Here is a 12,451-nt window from a genome sequence, read left to right as displayed (position 1 = left end):
AAGGCCCGTGCCCTCAGTCAGCTCTACAGTGAAATGGATGTGGCTCTTGTCCTCATGGAGCAGGAACTGTGAGTGACTATTAAAGAGATTCCCGATCAATATGGACTAAAAATAAATTGATTCAAAACTTGGAAATAAGCCAGGGGCTGGTGGCTCACACCAGTTATTCAGGAGCCTGAGATCCCGTTTAAAGTCAAACCATGCAGAAAAGTCCCTGAGACTCCAGCTCTAAAATAACCAGCAAAAAGCTAGGCTAGAAGCATGGCCCAAGTAGTAGAGCACCAGTCCAGGAAACAAGCTGAACAAGTACAGGGCCATGAGTTCAGGGCCTAGAAGCCCCAGGTGGGCACTCTGGGCCTTGCTCCTGGTGCCATTGTAGCCATGGAGGTGTGATAGGACTGGGTTTGCTGATGCTGGCACAGAAGATTCGAAGCCACTAGTCTTATGAAAGGTGACTTTGCTTTGGGCCAGGGATCATTGCATCTCAAGACAATCAGAGAGAAGTTGGGGGTTTGATTTGGGACACATTTTGCTATCATGATCGAGAATTTTGAAAAGGGGAAAGATAGAAGTTGTATACAATTCCTGATCTTCCCACTTGAGAAACTGAACAGTGGTTAGACCGCAAGACATGGTAGGCTTGGGGATTGGGAGGTGAGGTGGGGGGGCGGATTTCAGTGGAAAATCTAGAGCTTGTGTTGAGCGACTGAGAGCTATCGGAGGGCAGAGATTAGCCAACACGCCACAGGTGAAGAAGCACAGCCCCAGGCTGGAAGCCCACAGGGGAGCTGTGACTTCAAGCCACAGCGAGGCGCAAAGTCACCTAGGGGAGAAGCTTGAGAAGAGGAAGGCTGGAGGGCAGTCCTGGGAAAAGTCCTGAGACTGATGGAAACCACTGGGGATAGCATGGAGGCCAAGAAAAGGAGGGAGGGGCCTCAGAAGGGGCTCTGGAAGAGGGAGAGGTCACCAGAATGTCCCAGCTCCTGATGAGCAGAGAAGCAGATTGGATTCCCCCTCTCCCTGCTTAGACCCTTTGTGGTTTAAAGCTGCTCAGTACGGTAGAAAGAGAACTTGGAGCTGGGTCTCTGGGACTTTTGCAAAACGGGGAAGTGACTATGTCTCGGAATGAGAGGATGGGAAGAGGTAAGCGCCCCTTTAGGAGTGGTGATGGTAGAAAGCAGGGATGTTACGGTCACCACCGTTCTTGGAGAGCTGGGGCTAGCCAGGGGCGGTGAGAAGCACCTGACAGAGTCTTACATAACTCTCAGAGCCACTCTGCCATCGGTGTGATCAGGAACCCCGTCTTAGGCTGAGGAATGCCAGGGAAACCTGGAACCTAGAACTGACTGTGAATGACTGGTCCCAGACCTAGGTTCATGGCCCTCAGCCCTGCCGTGCCCTGCTCTCATGGGATCTCTGCCTCTCTCTGGACTCAGGCAGGACCCTTGTTGTCCCTGTTCCAGGCTTAGTTAACTGCCTAGTATGGCTCACTCCTTGGCCCTAGGGAAGAGGCTGAGGTTAATGTGTCCCAGGGGATTGTGTGGTTCTTGCATAAAGCTGTCTGCACTTAAGGACCTAAAAAGTAGGTTTGATTATTGAAGATCTTAAGAATGTCCCCCTTACAGCCCCGGGGGGGGGGGGAAGGGAGGGCTTAATCAGATGTATTGTACTCATAACTGACATGTTGAATGGAAACTCCTTTGTACAATGGCTGAAAGCTAATTTTAAAAAATTATTATTAAGAAAAGCAATCCATTTGTGATCTCATGTGAATTCACCGATGGCTCATGTCTGTAATCTTCGTTACTCAGGAGGAGTTCTGAGGATCCAGGCTTAATACCAGCTCAGAAAGACAAATTCATGAGACAATTTCTCTATCCAGAAAATGCTAGAAGTGGAAGTGTAGTTCAAGCAGTTGAGCACCAGCCTGGAGTGGAAAAAGCCAAACAAGAGTGTGAGGCCCTGAGTTCAAGCCCAAGTACCAACATTTAAGATAAAATCAAATGCAACTTTACTGAAGGGGTAGAGAACAATGTTCCCCACAGAGTCTACTTCCACTAACTAAGGCATCTTCTAGAACGTAAATCTGAGCAACAGGGCAAGAATCATGCCCCTCCTACCTCCAGCCATCCCCTTCCTGTGGGGCTGATGGCCTGTTGGGAGATGCACTTTCTGCAAGGAGGGGGCAGAGGAAAACTGCCAGGCTCCTATCTTCGAAAGCAGCCCATTAGACAGCTCCCTGGGCCAGATGTGAGCCTGGAACTGCAAATATTGGGGTGACATTCTGTCCCTGACCTTAAGCAGCTGTCATTGTGTTTATTGGGTGTGTATTAGGGGTGGAATCACACCACTAAAGCAACACCCATGCTGTTTGTAGTGACATGGCTAGTAATAGGATATTTGAGCCTTACACGATTAATAGTTATCTTTTTTGGGGGTTGGTTGGTTGGTTTTTAGTTCAAAGCAACTAATGTTTCTTAAGGAAATTCCAGAGCCAGTTTAACATTCAAACTTCTAAACATGAGCAGGTTTTTTGTTTTCCCAGCAGGCCTTGACATCCCCATCTATGAAATGGATGTAATCACACCCATCTGCAGAGGTTGCCATGGGAACTATACATATAGGGTCAGCGATGGCCCACTGTCAGCAGCACAGGGTTGTTAGCCTTCCTTCCCTTAGCAACCCTAAACCTAATCGAAAAGGGGGTATCACACTGCCCCGGGGCCCCAGTTACATGAATAGTCAGGGCTCTGAACTAGAAAACAACTCCAATGTCTGTGAATTGATGGGGTTTGGCTTGGCTTTCATTGTTTTTTCTTCTTCTTGGGCACTGGTTCCAACTCTTTGGCTAGCCCAGAAGGGAGCCTTTTGGGGTTTCCTGGCATCCAGCGGTGCGGGGTGACTGTGCTGGACAAGATGGTGGTGGTAGCTGGGTAGTGTCTCTGTCACAGTTGAGTTGTGATGTGTGGTCTGAGCCCAGGACGGGGGAAGCCAGATTCTTCTGACCACTTGCCTGCCAAGCACACGGAGCACATGTCGGGAGAGCACACCACCGGGAGAGCTTGGCCTGGGGCTTAGAAGTTCAATTGGAAGAGGCCTCCAACCCAGGAACACAGCCCAAGCCCAAAGCGGATCTGCACGCAGCTCTGGGAGCGCTCAATTTCCTGCTCCCAGTCTGGCCCAGGCCACACAGGCTTGATGGCCTTCCGGCCTCCCTATCCTGCCACTGAAGCAAGTGGACACAGGGACCACAGGGCTGGCGCAGGAAGACTCCTCTGTGTTTTAGAGAGGTGTAGCCAGTAGTTGGTCCTTTCATGAAATACCCAAAGATCAGCCTTGTTTCAGTTTGTCCAATGGATGGAGCAAGCTCTGCTTCCTGAGCGTTAGCTATGGCCAGTACCCTGTGTAGGAAAGAAGTAGTTTATGTTGGAATTTGGCTTTTTGTCTTTATACCACCCTTCTTCCGAAAATAGAGGGGAAATGATTTGGCATAATAAAGTGCAGCTAAAAACACTTGAGGTACAAAAGCTTATCGTTTGTAGACAGAAAATGTAGAAGCTATAAGATTAGACCTGCTGTGTTCCAGTGACTCATCCCTGTAATCCTAGCTACTCAGGAGCTTGAGATCTCAGGATCATGGTTCAAAGCCAGTCTGGAAAAGAAATCCAGGAGACAGCCATCTCCAGTTAACCACTAAGAAGCCAGAAGTGGAGCTGTGACTCAAAGTGGTAGAGTACCAGCCTTGAATGAAAAAGCTAAGGGGCAACACACAGGGCACAGGTCTTGAGTTCAAGTCCCAGTATCAGCACCAAAGAATAAAAATTTTAAAGACAAGATGTTTCTGTGATCAGAATTGCCATCAGGACTGTGTCTCATCCCAGACATCAGTTGCATTCAGCCTGGTGTGGGCCAAAGATGGTGAGCAGTTGGACTGAGAATGTGGATACATGTGCACTAGACATGAGACAAGCCAGCGGAGGTAGAAGCCACCATCAACCTGTGTTGCAAACACAAGTCATAGGGAGGTAGAGGGGGACTCGGGCTGAGTTTGGAAGTGGCAGCCTGCAGGGATGTCAGGTACAAGCAGTGGCCTCAGCCTGGAATGAGGCTGAGGTAACAGAATGGGGAGACATTGGGAGATGGAATCGGCAGGACTTGAATGTGAAGCAAGCCAGTGCATGGAGGACGGAAGAGGTCAGAAGGACCTCGGTGTGGTAGTGTCTCAGCACAAGTTGAAGATAAGCATGTGGGTTTCAGGATGGGTTGAGGTAGAGCTGGGAATGCACAGCTGTTGTGTCTGCGTGGGGGCCGACGCCATGAGGACAGGCGGAGACACGTATGCCACACAGTTCTCCACCTTGGAGAGTGGAGAACTGCCAGCCCAAGAGCCCCAGAGGATGATGGGAAGCAAAAGAATAAGCCAAGAGAAAGAGAGTCGGGGAGGACTCCAAAGGGACCAAGAAGTCAGTAGTATGTGAAAGGGAAAATTGGAACTGGAGGCATGTCTCCAATGGTAGAGTGCCATGCTTGCACCAAAAAAAGACAAGTGAGAGTCTAAAGCCCCAAGTTCAAGCCTCCGTACTGGTACAGCAACAAAATCAGAGAGGGAAAATGGAAGTCCTATGAATCTGCCCATGAGGCGGGTCCTCATCCGCTGTAGGAGGGGTACACGTCACTCATAGACAGAGAGGAAATGTGACCACTAAACCTTTTTGAGATCAAAGAGCTGTAAAGAATATATCAAGTCAGACTGTTGGAGAAGTGATCAAAGGGTGACGAATATATGGTATTGGATTTAACTCCAGGGTCTGAAAATTTGTTGGGGAAGAACAAATGTTGAGCTAAGAGATTTTTAGGGTGACGTCATCCTAACCTTGTGTCCAGCAGAAAGACAGACCCTGGTGCCATGAGACACTTGCAGATAAAAGGTGTTTTCTGGATTAGTTTTGCTCTTCTGAGATGCCTGGGGGCTTGGGTAACTTGTTTATTTTTAGTTAGAAAGTAAATACCAGTATCCTGTTTGGGACTATCAAGGATCCTAATGGACAAGCTTAATGTTACAGCCCCACTAATGGCTCTTGGAGTATGTATACGACAGCCTAGTTTTGACTTGTGTGTTTTCTGTCTTGAGTTTTAAGCAGTGAGAATGCTTCCTTCTGGTGCCGGAAGTATTTTGACATTTCTTGTTTCTCTTGGTTTCAGTGTATCCATCGAGATCTAGCAGCCAGAAATGTGCTGGTAACAGAGAACAATGTGATGAAAATAGCAGACTTTGGACTGGCCAGAGATATCAACAACATAGACTACTACAAAAAGACCACAAATGTAAGTCTACATCTAACTTTGTGGGAACAGGGGTGAAGTGGGGTGCAGAATGTTCTAAGGTGCAAGTTCATAAGCATCCAGGCTGGAGGGAGCAGGGGCTCATTCTTTTCCCTCCATCATTATCATTATTATTGTTGTTATTGTTATTATTAATAATTTACTCTTCATAAACTCCATTGAGTATACATTTGTAATCCTAGCTACTCAGGAGGTGGAGATAGGAGGATTATAGTCCAAGGACAGCAGGGCAAATGGACAAGACCCTACCAGAAATTAAAGCAAAAAGAGCCAAGGTGTGACTCAAGTGATAGAGCACTTGCCCAGCAAGGCCATGAGTTCAATCCTGCAAAAGCAAACTCCAAAAGCCTTTCAATAGAAGCAAATTTAAAATATATCTGAGGTTGATTTAGTTTATGCGAACACCCCTATTCGCATAATAATCACTTGTCTCTAGGTTTTTGTCAAGAACTTTCCTAGCTGAAAAAGAGCCTGGAAGTTACTGGGTTAATTTTTGCTTAGAGGTGGGTCAGGGTGTGTCTATGTGCTGGGGCGATGGAGAATAATGAGACACTCAGGAGGTGGTGTCTTATGCAGGAGTCCAGATTACCGATAGCTAGAATTGGAGCTTATTTCTCCCTTAATGACTGACAGATGAAAACCATTAGAGTATCAGCTCTTGAACCAGACGCAGCTCATTCATTGGCCTGCTGCAGTAAACTTGCTTTAATCTGTGTGTGCTTCTGTCCATGTTTGCAGGGGCGACTTCCGGTTAAGTGGATGGCTCCGGAAGCCCTTTTTGACAGAGTGTACACGCATCAGAGTGACGTGTAAGTGTCCCCTTCCCTCTGGTTTCTTTGTGGAGTTGGACTGCAGAACTGTTGCATGGTCTTTGCCTTTCTTCATGCTTTGATGGCTGTTGTGTTTTACATATTTACAAAAGACACAAGAGCCAGCTTCTAGTGGCCTAGTACCCAGGGCTTGATGACTAATAAACCTGCCTTCATAGAACAGCAGCTGCCATCCTCTTCCTGCCCGAGTAGCAGTGCCCTCCACCAATAACGGGTGTGCTACCAAGTTTTGGCAAGCTGTTGACATGCTCTTCACTCCTCAGAAGAAGCACTTCTATCAGACTTGGTGGTGCATGCTTATAATCCCAGTTCTCAGGAGGCAGAGACAGGTGGATTGTGAGTTCAATACCAGCCTAAGCGCCATCGTGAGATCCTCTCAAAAAACAAAAAGGCTGAGGATATAGCTCAATGGTAGAGAGCTCACCTAACATACATAGGGTTCAATCCCTAGCTCAATAATAACTTTTTAAAGAAGTGCTAAGGACAACTGCTCACAACTATAATCCTAGCTACTCAGGAGACTGAGACCTGAATGTCATGGTTCAAATCCAGCCTGAGCAGATAAGTTTTTGAGACTATTATCAAGTAACTTGCAAAAAGCTGGTACTGAAGGTGTGTCTTGGGTGGTCAAATGTCAGCCATCAGTGTCAGCCCTGAGTTTGAGCCCAAATATCAGCAAAGAAAATTAACTTTAAAAACAAACAAATGTTGGGGGTTGTCATAATCTCCTTGATAACATTCTAGATATAAAGTCAAGTTTACATATTATTTCTACTATGACACACTTAGGAACACTGTTAAGGTCAGCTTCTAACTGATATTGTAGATACGGAAATTCAGTTGAAAAGATATCATCATTGGGAACAACTGGGTAACAGGTACTATTTTTGGCAAGTGGCTGAGAGGGTGTAATTACTCCAAAGAGAGAAAGAGTTTCAGAAACCAGATGAGCTTTTTTAAAAAATTGGTATGAGCCAGAAAATTGAAGGTAGAGGGTGGGAGCAACTCAGCGCTCAGCTGGTTGGGCCTGGCGACAATCCTGGAAGGAGGGTGTCTTAATTCCAGTTTATACAGTGCGCCAACTTAGGCCTAGAGCTGTTTCTGCCCATATTGTGCACTTGTGCATTGATGGCGCTCAGTAGAAAAACAAGGGTGTGTTAATTCCTGCAACTGAGCAGCATAGAGCTAGGACGTTTTGAGAGCTGTGGTGACAGCAGTGAACCGGGGATTCTCTGCTTGACTTGAGTTCCATGAACCAGGCTTAGAAAGTCTTGGGTCTTGGAAAAGCCAAATATCAGTGGTACCCTGTGAAGTATGTTCCGTTTCTGTGGTATGATTCTCATTCAGGACACAGAATTCTTACGTCCTCAGCCCAGGCAGGGCTTCATCTATCCCATATCAGCAAGTCACAGAGCCTTGTGCCAGGGGTAATCTACTAGCCACCTAGGGCAGGGGTCCTGTCACAGAATTGGCTTGCTGCTCAGACTGGGGCTTACGGTCCTCATGTGAGCCTTACAGGAAGATGGAAGGCTAGGCAGCAACACATCCATCATCAACATCCATCACCACGTTTGTGATGGGCGGCCCAAAGAGCAGTCATGAGGTGTACCTGTCTATGGCTGGAGAATTCCAGCCACACATCCACATGACGTCATCATTTAGGGACGCTCCTTGGGGGTCAGGAAAAGAATGAACTGCGTGCAGGGAGGGCTCATTTATCTTGAGCTTCGGAAGTGAGTGGGTGTGTTTAGTTTTAACCAGGCACGTTTAGGTTTCTGTAATTAGCATGGATTCATGATGCGGTATTTTCTCTCTCCTTTGCAGCTGGTCCTTCGGGGTGTTAATGTGGGAGATCTTCACTTTAGGGGGCTCACCCTACCCAGGGATTCCCGTGGAGGAACTTTTTAAGCTGCTGAAGGAAGGGCACAGGATGGATAAGCCAGCCAACTGCACCAATGAGCTGTAAGTGTGCCATTGCTTTGCCCATCTGTCACTCTCCTTCTGACTTGTTTCTGTTTCCAAGGCCCTGATTTTCTAAACATGTTCTAACAGGAGGTATCGCTGAAGATCTCTAGGTTCAATCTCTGAGCTAGATAGTGACACTGGCAGCCATTACTTGGCCAGAAGGAAGACTGTCCTGCTGAAGTGTCTGAGTGGGCATCTGGCTGCCCAGGGCAGGCCATGGCAGCCAGCCATCTTCCTGAGCCCCGCACTGTGCCCGAGAGCCACGAAATACACATGGATCAAGCTAGAATGCCACAGGGTTGCCCTTGCGGAGTATAAGGGGTCGTTTCTGACCTCAGTCATGGCCAGTAGAAAATTCCGGAGCATCTTTGACCATTGAAAATCACGATGACGGATATCAACTGCCCTTCCTCAGTGCTAATGAACTAGTATCTGGTTGCCTGTGTTTCATCCATATTTTAGGGCAGAGAACTAGAAATGTGTCCTGGTACCATCCTTAGGGTACTCTGTCTGACTACAAAGCCATGAGCTGGTTTCTAGAAAAGTCTACCTCGCTCTGTAAGTGGACTTCTGTTGTGTTAGTGACGCGTGCCTTGTGCAATAGAATCAATGCTTTGAAAAGAGGGCTCCCCCCCCCCCCAGGGCTGGGGGAGGGCTGGCGAACTAAGAAGGTGATTGTCCCAGAGACTGCTCTCCATTGTGTGTTGCTTCATGGGGATTTATATCAGTAATCCCATGAGTGCTTTTTAGTGTACAGTGGACGTCTGATGAACGGCCGCATTTTATAGTATATTATATAAAGGCATTTATTGTGCTCTTTGTCATGCCTATTGCTTTTTCTAACGTAGAGGACCTGTCGAAACTCATAATCAAGATAAGGCCGAGAAGCTTGGCCTACCAAATTGCCAATCAGGTCATGTGAAGCCCCATACGGGCGACAGATTAGTTCATGAAAACCTTACCTTAAACGTTTGGTTTTCAAACTTGACTTTTTAAGCTGAGGTATCTCTAACAACTAGAATCTTTCAAAGAAATCCCAAGAGCCAGGTGCTTGATGGCTCATGCCTATAATCCTGGCTACTCAAGGCGGAGATCTAAAGATCATGCAAAGCTAGCTCAGCCAGAAAAGTCTAACCAGCAAAAAGTTAAAAGTGGAGGTATGGCTCAAGTAGTAGAGCCTTGAGTAAAAAAAGCCAGTGACTGTGTGAAGCCCTGAATTCAAGCCCCGGTATGAGCACACACAAAACAAAGACGTTAAAAAAACAAAACGAAACAGTGAAGGCAGGCAGGCAGGCTGAAGTGTGGCTCAGGTAGCAGTGTTTGTAGAGGAGGAACAGACCCCAGGAACCAGTCACAAGCAGTTTCCTTCTTCCACCCCTAGACATGCCTAAAAGTGAGTTATTATCATAGTGCCAAGCTGGCATAAGGCTAGCCCCAAGAAGTGTAGCTGAGTCTTTCTTTCTGTTTTGTTGTTGTTGTTTGCAAGTCCTGGGCTTGAACTCAGGGTCTGGGCACTGTCCCTGAGCATCTTCTGCTCAAGGCTAGCACTCCCTCACTTGAGCCACAGCGCCACTTCCATTTTTTTTTTTCTTCCTGTTTATATGAAACTGAAGAATTGAACCCAGGGCTTTGTGCATGTTTCTGCCACCAAGCCACGTTCCCAAGACCCAAGCTGGGTCTTTCTTGATGCAGAGATCTCCCTAAAGTATTGTAGAGAAGTGAAGTGTTTTTTTTGGGGGGGAGGGGGGGGTTGTTGTTGTAAAATCAAACTGGCCTTCAGAGAACCAGCATTAGATCTTTGAAGAAACCAAATAACCATACACTCCTCATCACATTGCTCAGAAAGCTCTGAAGGATTCTCATTAAGGCACATCTCCATACTGCCTGTGAAGGCTGACTCTAGCTGTGTATCCAGAGCTAATGAGGTTAATTCACCAAGGAAATCCATTTTTTCCAGGTATATGATGATGAGGGACTGCTGGCATGCTGTGCCTTCCCAGAGACCAACGTTCAAGCAGTTGGTAGAAGACTTGGACCGAATTCTAACCCTCACCACCAATGAGGTGAGTAGGAGAGAGCCTCCTTCCAGAAGCTCGAGGACCCTGCCTGGCTTTGAAGAGAAGCTCGTATTTCTTTTTAAATGCAAGCTCCCTTGTTGGAGTCTGTGGTTGAGTTTATCATTCTTCCATGGGGGTCAGACAGAGGTAAACTCCATGCTCCTGTTCAGGCTCAGTCTTTTCTCCAAACTACATCTTGTGAATTCTGATTCAAGGGACCAGAGACCCAAGGGGGCCCCCTGAGATGCACTTGCGATGACTGTGGTGCGGTGGCCTGGCTCGCAGGGGGACGTGGGAGAAGGGGAGGGAAGGGCAGCTGTAGCATTTTGAGGGTATGGAGGAAAGCTCTGTGTTCTGTACTTGGTTTACGCTGAGCCTTGGTAATTAGTGTGAGAACTGACTGTGCTGCCAGGATGTGGTGAGGGTCTGATCCTACCTTCTGTCTGTCCTGCTGTCTTCCGTAATCTGTCTGGCAGAGGCTGTGGCTTATATTTCTTTCTGTCTGTACGCATTCCACTTCCTGTAGTGAGTGACTTTTGGGGATTTGTATGGGAGAACTAGTACCTTTTGAGGAGACACTCATTCTTCAGCCACTTAATACCCACTACATGTTTGTGGCAGCTACAACACGCAGATAAAATGATCTTAAAGTTTATAGGATGAACACACTCTGAGCAAGAAAAGTGATCAACCCACAATAGCATGTGTGTGGCACACGCACATGTACACATGCTCCCACGCGCGCGCGCATGCACATGCATGTGCATGCACATGTGCATGCCAGTACTGGGACTTGTACTCGGAGCCCAGATGCTAGCTTTTTCAATCAAGGTTGGTGCTCCACCACTTGAGCCACACCCTTAGTGGTTAATTGGAGATTAAGTCTCACGGACTTTCCTGCCTGGGCTAACTTCAAAGCGCAATCCTCCGATCTCAGCCTCCTCCTGAGTAGCTAGGATTATAGGGGTAACTACTGGCACTCAACTTACAAATTGTTAGTGATTTTTGTGATACTCAATAAAGAGCAGCATTTTTTTTTTCACACAGAAGAAAGAAAAGAGACAGTTGTCTTCACTACAAAAAATTGAAGAGAACTAATGCACTTAATTTCTGATTTAGAAATTTATTTGCCTGATCTTTTTCTTTAAAAAGAAAAAAGGAGGAAAATTCTTCCTAAGTAAAAAGAAAACTTTTTAAGTCAAATGTAGTGATATGAACCCTTCACCAAGCAACTTTATCTTGCGTTTCTGACTGTGGTTTGTGCTGAATAAAGGGAGAGATTGCATTTAAATGAACACAGCTGACCTTCAGAAGTTGAAAGGAAAGAAATAGTTCAAGGGAGAAAGAAAAAAAAGCCTAACTTTCTTCTTCTGCCAAAACTGTTGTTTCTAGTATAAGTTCCTTTAACCCTAGGCTGGGGATCCAGTGATACTCCTTTTTTTTTTTTTCCTATCAGATCTGAAAAGTTTATGGCTTCATTTAGAAACTGGGGTGGGGGGGAGAACCCCACTAAAGTTGTCTTTTAATAATCCCACACATCCATGTCAATGTACATATTTATACATTTACATTTCAAGCAAGTCTGTTCAGACTGAAATTTATATGTAGTACCCTAACCTAAGAATGCAGAATACCATATTGTCTAATGGATATAAAAATCGAAGGTTGCTTTCCTTCTGAAAATCATTACCATATGCTCAAGAAAAATGGTTCCATTTAGGACAAAATTTCATTTTTATCATTGTAAGCAAAAAGCCCTCTTTTGATGTGGTGGGCGTGTTTGCCTCTCGTTATGCAGTTCCTGCTGAGGCCCTTGGAACCGACGCACTCCCTTCTTGGATAGGGACTCTTTCTTTTGCCAACCCTGGTGATAAATTATAGTAGGGTTTTTGTCTCTTAACATGTGTGGTGGCCAACATTCCACAGGCTCTTTCCTGATAACACGGAGGCCGTTGGAGCTGTGGTCTGTTACTTTTCGCCCCCTCTTCGCAAAACCACATGTCAGAGAGAGTCACTGGCTTCTGAGCGTACGAGCAGACTCACCCCGCATGCCAGCTCTGTCAAGACAGCAAGACCAAGAAATCTTTTTTTTTTCCTCTTGTAGCTTCAAGGCAGGGTCAGCAAATGCTTTCTGAGAAGGGCCAGAGCATAAACATTTTCGGCTCCGCGGGCCATATGGTCTCTGTCGAAGCCCTGCTGCCATCACTGTGTGAGAGCCACCCAGACTACATGTAAATAAGTGCATGTCTGGCTTCC

General features: G+C 46.5%; 1 protein-coding gene across 12 annotated transcripts in view; it reads left to right on the top strand.

The window, feature by feature from the left end:
* The window catches only part of Fgfr2 (fibroblast growth factor receptor 2), a 105,423-nt gene that overhangs the window by 89,818 nt on the left and 3,154 nt on the right, over positions 1–12,451 (top strand). For all 12 annotated transcript variants that reach the window (XM_042701417.1, XM_042701416.1, XM_042701415.1 and 9 more), the window contains 4 exons: positions 5,203–5,325; positions 6,082–6,152; positions 7,998–8,135; positions 10,096–10,201. In XM_042701417.1, coding sequence (XP_042557351.1) covers positions 5,203–5,325; positions 6,082–6,152; positions 7,998–8,135; positions 10,096–10,201 — 438 coding nt within the window. The remainder of the gene's footprint in view (positions 1–5,202; positions 5,326–6,081; positions 6,153–7,997; positions 8,136–10,095; positions 10,202–12,451) is intronic.

Source organism: Dipodomys spectabilis, unplaced genomic scaffold (genome assembly GCF_019054845.1).
Source record: "Dipodomys spectabilis isolate Male_0828 unplaced genomic scaffold, ASM1905484v1 ptg000289l, whole genome shotgun sequence".
NCBI classification, from domain to species: domain Eukaryota; kingdom Metazoa; phylum Chordata; class Mammalia; order Rodentia; family Heteromyidae; genus Dipodomys; species Dipodomys spectabilis.
This window is presented reverse-complemented; position numbering and strand designations above follow the sequence as displayed.